Source organism: Brachycentrus maculatus, unplaced genomic scaffold, assembly GCF_059751285.1.
Source record: "Brachycentrus maculatus isolate JH-2025_06_01 unplaced genomic scaffold, ASM5975128v1 h1tg001151l, whole genome shotgun sequence".
In the NCBI taxonomy this organism is placed as follows: Eukaryota; Metazoa; Arthropoda; class Insecta; order Trichoptera; family Brachycentridae; genus Brachycentrus; species Brachycentrus maculatus.
This window is the reverse complement of record NW_028281843.1, coordinates 32,865-45,371: the sequence shown is the minus strand read 5'-3', so window position 1 is coordinate 45,371 and position 12,507 is coordinate 32,865. Positions and strand designations below refer to the sequence as shown.

The following is a 12,507-nucleotide window of genomic DNA, read 5'->3' as shown; positions in this document are numbered from 1 at the left end:
ATGATTTTTATGTCTGAATTAAACTTTTTTCACATTTTGATCCATTTCCCAAAAGATTAATATTAGGTTTTTACGAAAGTACTACCGTTTTTCACGTGTTTTACAAATATTAAAATCATTTTTTTTCGATGTAATACAAGTCAGTTCACTTAATATTCCATAAAGATAATATATAATCCTTTGAGTTAATCTTTATCTGCACCCAATAGTGCAAAGAAAACTGCATCTATTATTCCCGAAAGTTCTTTCGTTTTTTTTCCAAATTTACTAAAAATAATTATATTTTTCTATTTTCCTCGATGTAACATCTCAGTTCACTTTATAGTTCCTGCAGTTAAAATAATACTCTTTTTGTACCATTATCTGCACCCAATTGAGCATGCATTGTATTAACGCAGTGTTATCTTGATCGTACTTACATGAAGGCAAGGTTAACAACCCTGGTCTTCAAATACCAGTCCAGGATGTTATTTAATTTTAATTTAATTTCACATCCTAATCCTTGTAACTAACACTATAAAGGTGAGCATTTAAAAATACATTCAGTTAAATGCTTTTGAAATTTTAGTAACATGGTTTTAAGTTACGGATAGAATGGTGAACGGTTCACAGCATATTAAGTGATCATTATAACCAACCAATGCTACCTTATTAGCCTTGTTAACTTTCCTTATTTCATTTTCAATATCAATATTTATTCGTCTAAATTGAAATATCAGTATTTATAGCAGCAAAATATTATTTGTTGAAATAAAAAAAAAATATTGAGAAAAACTGATATCGCAATTTTAAGGCGGTTTCTAAAAGAAATTTTTAGAAAGATTTGAAAAGTTTTTAAGGGTTTTCATCGTGGTGTATGTATTTCATAACTTCCTTCCTGCCTTTTCTTTCATCTGCCTGCAGGCAATCAAATGTAGAACCATCTCAGTTTATATTTTTAAAAAGTAAAAAAAAACTTTTATTTGTAATGTTACAGATTTATTCCATAAATCTCTTCCATCCCATAAAAATATGAGTTTTATTTCATAAATACTTTATTTATATCTTTTTTTTTAAATCGAGTGTTTCTGCCTTATACTTATCGTTCTCATTCAAGCTGCTTAAAGAATTCCATTAATTAACTAACGGTTTTATTTAGGTACTTTTTGGGACATTAACATCTTTATAACACTATTTTATTATTATTATTTCATTTAATTTTTACATGATTTATAAAAATACAGCTTATTAACCATCGATAAAATCATATCTTAACGGCGTATCGAGAACCCATTTCAATTTACGGGTTGTGTTCGTATAGCCTTGAGAAATATGGCGGCAGTAAAAATTATTTATATATTTTTCATGAAATATTCCCACAAACAAAAATTGATAAATGGAATACAATATCCCTTCAAAAAGGCAGGATTCGCATGAGTTTTATATATAAATTCAACTTTATAAGTACCACTTTGTATTAAAAAACCTGAAGTGATACGTGTTTCGATACATTCAACATCAATATCATACGTCGTATGAAAACTTACGTCTGATGATTGTATTCTTGGGAAGTTGAAGAACAAGAATTGTTTAGGTGCTGTCATCTATTATTTTTTTGCAATCCGCATAATAAATAACAAAAGTCCATATAAACAAGACAACGTTGGAGTCCTTAAAATCATGAGTTCTTTTAGTTAAAAATAGTAGTACATACATTTTTCGAGAGTTGTGAATCATTCATTAACAACTTTTACTAAGCAGACCCTTTATTTAGATGTATGCAAGATGTGTGCATCGATGCAAGATGTGTGAATATGTGCATCATCTTACCGAATTTTTAATTTAGGTGTCGAGATATGTTGGGATGTCAAAAATGTAAAATAATTCCTAAGCGGAGAAACCCAGATTTGTGAACTAGTATTTGGACACACGCAAAATGTAACGAACTTGAAAATATATTATTTATTGATACGGCATTAACTTTGTGGAATGACATGTTGATTTTTTTTAAAAAATTAAACACTTGAATATACCACTTCAATGAGTTTGATTTTTATATACGTTTTCATCTTCTAGTTTCAATTTTTACCAGAAGATGAAAACATCTGTCAATTTTCGAAACTAGTCGTATATATAAATAAAACTCATTTAAGTGTTATATTCAAGTGTTTAATTTTTTTTTAAATAATCATCTTGAAAATAACTAAATCTTTCTCTCTATTGTCCATCTTCTCACTGAAGAATAATACGCAACAGCATCTTATCCTTCCTCATGGATGACACACCCAGATTTGTTACCAAAGATTCGGACACACTTAAAAGATTGCAGTCGACTGAAACTTCGGTGTGTTTCATCAATTGTAAATTTCATACGATACATGTTCTGAACTAATGTGAATCTTGCGCCAGCAGAAAGTACTCTCGGCCGCACATAGCACGTAGGGAATTTTCGTTTAGGAGACCGAAATATTCAGGCAGTGTAAAGATTTTTGTTTTAATTTTTCCCCGAAGCACACTCGGCGCCTTTTTCGCCCCGTTTTATCGCCCTGCGAGCTCCCGCCAATCTGGAGGCTGTCGTGAACGGAGCGAAAATTAAATTTTAAACATTCACCTTCCGGCGCATGTTTCTTCGTCTGAAATGTTGCGTTTAACGGCGTGACCTCTCAATCAAGCCTCGAGTCACGTATCGCCGAATGGCTTCCGAAGCTCACGACATTGCAGTATCAGTTGTGGCGCTGTGGCGTAGTTGGGTGGACGCCCTATTGCGAAACTGGCGTCGCGGGTTCCATTCCCGCCAATTGCAAAATGTATCCAAGAAATATTTATCTTCTTGAATGTTTTCGCAGATACTTTGTGGTACATTTTATAAACTTTATAAAATTAAACAACTTTGTTTTAACCACTTTTTTATTATTAGTACACTTTGACCTACCGCTTTCGACAAGAACCTTGTCATCATCAGGGTTTATTAAATTCTAAAACATTAAAATACTCATAATCAATTACATTCCCTTACCAAAATCTACCACACACCCTGATGATGACAATGTTCTTGTCGAAACCGGTAGGTTAAAGTGTACTCATAATAATATAGTTATTAAAACAAAGTTATTTATTTTTCATTGGTTCTGGGCGTTTGTGATGTATTTTTCACATCTACCTTCCCTAAACTTATTATCCTACCTACAGACAAGCTTTTAATATAGAAGCTTTGCGTGTTAATCCCTTACAAAAATAAATTTATACAAAAAATGTATTTTTATACTTTGAGCTTTTTGCGTAAACAGTCTTGATTTCGCGGAATACCTAAAAAAATATTTAACCCCTTTACCGCAGTTGTTACACGTCTGTGACACAATACAAATGTGCCCTTTATGCGACTTTCACTGATAGACAACATTTTGAGTGTGTCCAAATGTTCGTTTACAAATTCTGGACTTGCTTCACTCAGAAGTTATTTATGTGAATATTTTTAAAATTAGTTGAATAAAAATTGAAAATAAAAATTCAGGTATATCCTTGTATGAAAATAATTTCAAAAGTATCTTGCATACATTTCTTGGAGAATTCTGCTAGTAAAAACTTACTTTTTTCAAACATTGATGTCGCAGTATAAGTAGCATACGAAAGATTGTTTGAATTAAATTTTAAATATAACTACCGAAATATTAGTAGTATAGTTATTAATCATGGCTAGAATGGTGAAAGTAACACACTGCATAAAGTGATCACTAAAACAAGCCTTCCTATTGAATGTTTGCTCATTATTTTTCTTATATCACTATAACATCATCATTTCCAGTAAAACGTTGTTTTCCGTTTTTTTATATGCAGTGATTCATCAGATAATTCCGTTACGTTATAAATTGACTTCAAGTCAAAGTTGTTAATCACACCACCTTTAATTATAAGCAATTTAAACAAATCATTTCCAACAAGTTGGACTTGAATTTTAGTAAGAGCCAACTTAAAAGCTCCGTATTATTTATTACAAGGAGATTAAAATTTCAATTCATGCTTAAAGTTTTTGCTCGCACGGCGTCGGTCCGCACTTTAGTGTATTTTATTTCCACAGATGTCACTAGCGTCTCGCTAATACCGGACTGCGAAGTCGTGCAATAAATACATCCAGTCTATTTCACCCGACAGAAGTCGAAAGCTTTATGAAATATGACGCCCGGCTCCTCTATCGAAAGTTCGACATTTTTTAGTCGGTTCGAAATTAAATGGAATTCCTTTTATGAAAAATTGTGTTCCGCGTCGCGCTAGAGTAAAGCTTTCCTTGCGTTTTTTTTTAGGGATGGGGAGGAGAATTCCACCCCTAGTTGAAATTCAATATTGCAATTGATGCACCAGCTATTTGAACAAAAGTGTTTTTTTATATATTATAGTGTCGTGTCTTTCAAATCACTATTTTATTACACGATACTTTTTTGAAAATTACGTTTTTTCCCTTAACTATTCGTTTCAAAATTAACTTATTCTTTACTGTTTCATATTACCCTACGCACCATTGAGTGCTGATAAAATTTAGAGGAATAATTATAGATTTTTAAGTAATTAAGTAATTTTTTGTAATTTTTGCCCTTAAGCACTCTTATTTCTTTCAACCTGTAATCATTTAGTATTTATACAATTATTTCAACCGATGGAACCGTATAGGTCTTTCCATGCCACATAAAAAAAATCAAACGTCATATTTTATTCATAAAATTAACTTGCTTTCATGTTTCATAGACTACTCATAATTATATTTATCTATCTGGATATGCACGTCAATTCACAGCGGAATTTTTTTTTTAAAAAATTTTTACTTGCCTTGTTATTTCAAAGAAACCATTTTTGTAATATGATCAAAGTTTCAGTATTTTTATTGTGTATTACCGAAATTTTATTTATCGAAATAATTACTATCTATCTTCTAAGTAACGACCTCGTCGTAAATCAGATGAGAAAACCAATAACGTCACTGAAAGCCATCGAAGAGAGTCAAACCATTAATCTTTGATTCACGACAAAAACACTAGATTTTTAATCGTAAAAAAACCAAACGCTCAGTCGCTTAATGACCTACCAACAGTAAAACAAAGATGTATCAACAGTTAAATGTATAAGCACATGGACTACTGAATCGTAAAACACATTTTTGCTTCTATTGCAGTTAAATTAAGGGTGGAAGTGGCTTATTTTTATAGTATCGAAGTCTTTTTAAATCCTTAATCTTCTTTTTTTACTTATTTTGACTTTTTACCCCCTCGGAATTGATTCCGTCGTATTATATGTCATATTATATATTTTTTTAATCTTTCTAATGTATTCTCAATTTTCTTTTTTTTTACACCCCAACATATATGAAGAAGAATATGTAATAGAAGTCAGGGCAACTACGGGGCTTACGACCGTCATTGGCTGGTTTCAGTAATCACTTTACACATTATTTTACGTGTAACATTCGCCGTTCTACCCATGATTGACAACCACTGTACTCAAATTCATGGAAATTCATGAATTATCTTTTTAATGCAATTTTTGACCTAAGGCTTAATTTCCCATTTTACCTTGCAAACAAATTCTGTCAGATGGCGCTGTAATGTGATATTTAAATAACTGGAATGTAATTAATTTCCGTTAGCCGCCGCGAGATGTCTCTCGCCTCTGTCTCGCCGCCGGAAGCGCCTCTGCCGGATGAATTATGAATTACGTGTAATTTATTCACCACCTCGTGTTATTATACCGCATCTGCAGTTCTCCATTCGGTAAATAATGAGGTAGCAAAATGAGGACGGGATAGGAAAGGTGTAAAGTATTACCTCTGACGTTTTCTGATTAAATTCTACAGTGTTTATTTTTCATATTGCCTCGTGGAAATTTCAAAATTGTGGGATATCGTTGGTCGGCATGCGATGCCGGACAATGGAATGGGAATTTTACTGTTATTACTCAAAAATTTCAGAAATACATATTGAAATAACATTCCAGAAATCTGGAAACCTATAACAGCCATATATCGGTAGTGTAATGGCAAACGGGTATATCTGTCAATTTTTTCACTTTCTAAGTTTGTTTCACAAAGTGTCTAAAATAGCGTATTCCATAATCTAGCAAAAGGATAAAGCTGTAGTTGCAATACTTATTTAGTTTTTTAAGATATGTACATATGCCATCCGAACAAAATATTTAATTTCACAAGTTTGTTTTTGCTCTCCTTTAAAATTTGGTCTGAGACAGATGAATGAACAAATTTATGAATCAAATGTGTGTGGTAAGAGCAGCGGAGGAAGACCGAGGGAAACTTGGCATTCTCAAGTATTTCTAATACTTAAAAGTGGTCAGGTAAGAAGTCAAAATAATGGGCGTGTATTATGATAATATGTATGAATGTAGAAGAGGCGAAGATTGTGTACAAAACTGATTGGTATGGCGTTCTATTCTCTCTGCCTGCGCGGAAGCGGCGTAATAGTTAGTTAGTTTTGATTTATATTTTTTTTAATGATAACACCTGTTAGATGAAGGTCATTTCGTTTGAACAATTCTGCTCATAATATACCTATCCGGGAGTATGGACGTAAATAAACGTCGTTGCGAATTTTCCTTAAAGGAGTATCGACGTTAATGAACGTCGAAGTCCGTATGTTGGTATGATGTAACTTGTATAGCAATGACACCTGTGGATATTTGTATGTAATTTTGTCACAACTAAAAAATATTTCGAAAAGGTGTTTTTTTTTTAAATAATTTGAACACAATTTCTATCGTCATAATACATCTATTTAATGAAAAAAACATTTTTTCATGCAAAAAGAACCCACTCCCCAGAGAAAGTCGGACATTTTGTACTCCCGCAAAGGTTAAAACATGGATGATTTAGAAATAAACGGACACTGGACAGATCTATCGGGTGTCTTTGGACTGCTCCATAGTGTACAAGGGTTTATAATAAATATTACCACTCGCTGTCGGTAAACTAAATATAAGAAAGTTCATTTTTATATATTTGTTGCAGGACGATCACCGAGCTTTTAGAAGACAGCTGGAGGATAAGAGACCAGTTGTTGAAAGTAACCTTCTAAGTGGAAGACAATATATTGCCAATGAACCACCCCTCTCAGATACCAGCGACAGCGAAGGTAATTATTTTTATAACTTTTTACTTGACTTTTGAAAATAATCACTCCTTTTCATGTTTTCATCGTCGATTCTTCGTTCATTTTTCTTTTTGATATTTGGTTATGCATATATACTGTTTACTTTATTTGATTCTAAAAGATTCGGTTTTCAACTCACGGCTTCCATTCGGAATCACCTTATATAGGTTTTTTTTTATCTAATATAGGTATTTATTCAATCATGCAAAGCTTTTTACAGGAAAATATATAAATAATCGATTAGTCAGTCACTTGCTTAATTTATTTTTTTACTTGGTAAATACCACTTTTCTTAAAATCTATTGTCACGTGTGATTCGACACATTCCGAAAATGATGCGGAACGCGTTGAATTGTTTCACAATAGATTTTAATAAATAGTGGTATTTACCAAGTAGAACTTAAATTAATAACAATAATAAATTAATTTTTTACGTTCAAACCCTTATCCGCACCCGATGGTGCATAGGGCACTGCATCGTATAATCGCAGTGCTATCTTGATCGTCAACACATGAAGGAAAAGTGATCAACCCTCCGCTTCAAGTACCAGTCCAGGGTTATATTGAATAAATATTACAGTGATAAAACCACTTACATTTACTTGACCCCCTCCCCCTGGGAATCGAACCCGGGACCTCTATATGCTAGCCGAGCGTGATGACCATAACACTACGGAGGCGGGATGATAAATGCTTTAAAAGTCTATCACTGTCCGTCAAGTTGTAAGAGCATTGGACTGAATTTGACTCGATTCTCGACGCAATTTCTTTAATATTGTACACAATTACTTGAACATATCTGCCGTCGCATAGACTTTGTTTCTTTTTTCAATATGGAAATAATTCATAATGTTCTTTTAGATCTTTTCCTGGAAGACGTAATATTCCATCATCTGTTACGCGATATTTAATACAGCATTTTCATATTGTTTTTTTCCCCATTTCCAAGAATTCCCTTTACAGTACGTATGATATTGTTTGCTCATCACACACAATTCCGGGCTGCTCTGTAGTATTTCCATCACTTTGATTGGTCTATCGCTTCGATATGAATATTTTAATTTGCATAATCCACGTTTGCGCGATGAATCATTGTTGGTTATTAGAATATCTAATGAAAAACGAATTTCAAATCCATGTCTTTACAATCACAATATCAATGACTCTTGTATTGAAAATAAAACACTTAGTCAAAAAACACCACGTCATTAAGAATAAAGCATCAAAATTGCTTTTACAACTTTTATTTTTATTCACGTAAATCAATGCTTGCAACATCGTTGTACTACTCCTATATGTTCATATAAAATTAATGTAGTAAAATTATGACCACAATAATAATTTTGTATAATTTATGTACATTTTCGTAAAATACTGCCCTGAATTTACTAAGGTAGACAAAGAAAAATATTTAAGTACCTATATAAATGGACAAAAACTTTAAATGAGATTCGCAAACTGAAAATACTACAAACAAAACAACAACAAAAAACCTACATCTTTAAATCTATACGTAGCATCCTAAATACGAAAACATTAGTTAACCTCATAAAAATTTACCTTAAAATTAATTTCTATATAATTGACATACATAGGCCAGCATATAATCGTAAGATAAGAATGTTGGATTCGTTTTAGAAAACTCTTTTTTTATTATAAAACTTTGATTAAATATTCAATATAATAATATAAGCAATACGTTCATGATCGAAGGACTTTGTAATTTACAATGTCATATTTTTAATATGACATGCGAAATGTGAAATATCATTATTTTGAATTTATCATCTCTCAACATCGTTTTCATTTCTTTTCACATTTTTACTTTTTTTTTATCTCCTTGTACTATCCATTACATTTACTGTTTTATGTAATATTATGATATTACATCCATCGTTTTGTCAATATGTCTTTTTTAATACTGTTTCATCTACAGCAGCTCAGGGATATGAATATACGTTACTCTTCACCAAATATTTTAAACGCTATCTATTTCTTCATTTTCTTGATATCCACAAAAATCACGTCTAACCTCGTATCGCTCTCATTTATATTCAATTGTGTTTCTTTTAGACTTCAAACGCATTCTCTCTTTTATAACCAATTGGACTACTAAACAATCTATTTTATCCTACCTATGATTGTTCTAATTGAATTATATAAAAAATATCATTCATTTTGGCACTGACATACAAATCATAAATAATCATTATTAAAATAAAGTTTTTTACAATTTAATGATATTTTCACTTTTTTGTAAAATTCTGCTCCCATCACATTTGCCCTAGTCAGTGGGGCAAACTCTTAGATAGTTTATTATTAACTTACGTTTGTTTTGATCAATTATATGCTCTGATTTCTGAGTGTTCCTGAAGTTATAAAAATCATTACGAGCCCTGTCTGACAGAACATCGTAAGGGTAAAAATCATTAAGCGTTTCTTTCACATGTAAACAAATCAGAAATGTGTCTTTTGGCTGTGTACGTACTCGTACTTATGAAATTTTTCAAAATAAATGATACTTTATTTTTATAAGAAACTCAATATTTTTATAAAACAAATACAAATATGCAGTTTTTTCCATTTGTATTTTCAACGTAAATGTGAAGAAAAAAAAACATTAAATATAGTTGTAGTTTTACCATATAAGATACAATTCCACCAGGAAATTTCAGTACGAAACTTAAATGAATATTTTCAAACTTGATGACACTGTAATAAGAACTGATCATCTCGTTTTTTTAACGTAAACGATTTTCTTCATTCATAATGCTATTTTTTTACTATTTAAAGATCTTATTTTAACCAATTTGCTTCACCATTCGTTTACTTTCTGATGAAATGTGAATTTACTTTTTTATCTCTTTATATTCAATTCTTTTGCATTTCACAACATAATATAAATTCAATATTAAAATATATATAATATAAATACAAAAAAAAGGTCCCCCACAAAGGCATGGCCTGTGTATGAGTATACATAAAACTTTTGGTCATAGTAAAGGGCACTGGTATGAATACAATAGATATTACAGGAAGTAAAATTAGATTAAAAGTGTGAAAGTACTTCCTGATATTGACGCTTACGTTGTTTCGTCGAGAAAGTCTCGAATATGTCGTGGTATATCACAAAGTTCCCTCGCCCAATGTATAGGCAATCGACCCTAATCCAGTTAGGCTGGCCCGATGTTTGGAAAGACGACATCCAGAGTTGGTAATCTTCAGGTCTCAAGAGAGTACAGTTCGCCGTTGCCCTAATTGGTAACTAGCTATTGTCCCAGGGCATCACAACATTACAGACGGATTAAATTTGCTTATATTTCATTAACTTGTATTTTATTCATTTAATTTTAATATTTGTATTTAAGATAAATATGTTTTGCGCTTATTTTGTCAAAGTTCCAGAAAATTGGATAATTGACACGCTCTGCAATAAAAGTCGTCATTTAAATCATTGATTTAAGTTTATTTAAACATATGTTTGAAATGTGTCACAATAACCATCACATTTTTGAAATATCAACATTGATAAAAATATGGAAATCTGGTCATTACAGGGCTTACAACCGTCATATTGTAAATTTTTAAAAATGTTTGAATTGGTGAATGACACACATGTGTTACATTTACCAATGGTACCCATGATTGACAACCACACTACTTTAATTTTAAACTTCTAGACACATTACACGTGAGCTCACAACACCCATCTTTATTGGAAAGCTTTTAGTAAGCAGAGAATGTTTTTATTTGTATGTAAGGTGTGAATTCCGGATTCAATTCACATACTTAAGACCTGCCTGAAAACATGATTTTTCATGTTGCTTATTATTTGACCAGTTATTTTATCAGTTAATTTGTATTTTACACGTTTATTTTTTATAAATTTTAATTTATAAGATAACACTGCGTTATAATTTATAACGCAGTGTTATCTTGTGTAAACGATCAAGATAGCACTGCGTTCATATGACACAGTGCCCTATGCACCATTGGGGTGCGAATAAGAAGAACGTTGTTTTAATAATTAAATACAATTTAGTAGACTATAAAAATCAGTGTTTGATTTTAATATTTAATATAAACATTAAAATGGAGTTCTACAAATTAAACGCCAAATCTATACGGCTGTCCAAACTTAAAAAACGATCAAAAATAACACTGCGTTCATATGAAGCAGTGCCCTATGCACCATTGGGGTGCGGATAAGGGTTTATATTATATATATTTTTTATGATGTATATATATTTATTTCCCTAGCTAGAGCAATATAGCAAGTAAATATCAAGAGCTAACGTTTTTACCCGGATTCATCCATTACTTGAAATAAAAATGTATGAAGAATATGCAAATGTAATATTTAGAGAGTATTAATAATTATCTATGTATTTCTCGGAGTTATTCGATTCGGACGATTAAAAAGCTATGAGTAGGTTTATGGCAGCCACCGGGTCCGCGTAGTTCAATTTAAGAGCTTTGCAGCTAAATCCTCCGTCTTGTGGCATTGGGGGAGTAATTCATTAGCCGGTGCTGTTTAGCAGCTGCGACACTACTGACATATATATTCCACAGTGTACTGGATAACTTCCTAGGACTATTGATATAGCCAGCTCTCGCTATTCCACTGCAGATGGAGCTATCGGTCTGACTGCATTTAATTGATACTCGTTTCATTTTTTGCCATCTCGAAACTCGGGCGAAATCGTACCGTGAATTCCACATCCAAGTAATTAATTTTTAGCTACTAACTTTATAAAGATAGTCGTTAGTGGGGAAGTTTTTTTTTTAATTTAACGGCATTCCAAACGACATTTTTTATTTTATTTATTGTTTCGGCATTAACTTTGTGGTAAGACATGTTACGATGATTGAAGAAAACACTTGTTTTTTACCACTTGAGTTTTATTATAGACTTCACGTTTCAGAAGTTAAACTTCCATCATTCAGGTCTGTATAAGTTATTATACAGACCTGAATGATGGAAGTTTAACTTCTGAAACATGTAGTCTATAATAAAACTCAAGTGGTAAAAAACAAGTGTTTTCTTCAATCATCGTGACATTTTTAAGTAAGTTTTCATAATTTAGATTTCAAAATATGTTTTTTTATTCGTAATCTATTCGCCAGTTACTTTGTGGTAATTTTTGAAAATTTATCACTTGTTGACAAGACTAGTTTCTAAAACTACAGATGTTTACATCGACAGGCGATGAAAACACCTGTATTTTTCGAAAGAAGTCGTATGAATTGAAATATAAATCAATTAGTGTCCAATAATACAAGTGTTTAATTTTGAATCATCAAAATATCATTCCTGTGAATGCCAAATGAATAAATAATATAACTTTGTGATAATAACTATCCATGTTTAATTTTATTTTTA

The 12,507-nt window shown here is 31.6% G+C and overlaps 1 protein-coding gene across 1 annotated transcript in view; it reads left to right on the top strand.

The window, feature by feature from the left end:
* LOC148299438 (uncharacterized) overlaps positions 1 to 12,507 on the top strand; it is a gene marked incomplete at its 3' end in the record, with an annotated part of 86,733 nt that overhangs the window by 57,388 nt on the left and 16,838 nt on the right. Inside the window, exon 5 of the mRNA XM_088276090.1 lies at positions 6,983 to 7,106. Within this exon, the coding sequence (XP_088132216.1) occupies positions 6,983 to 7,106 (124 nt within the window). The remainder of the gene's footprint in view (positions 1 to 6,982; positions 7,107 to 12,507) is intronic.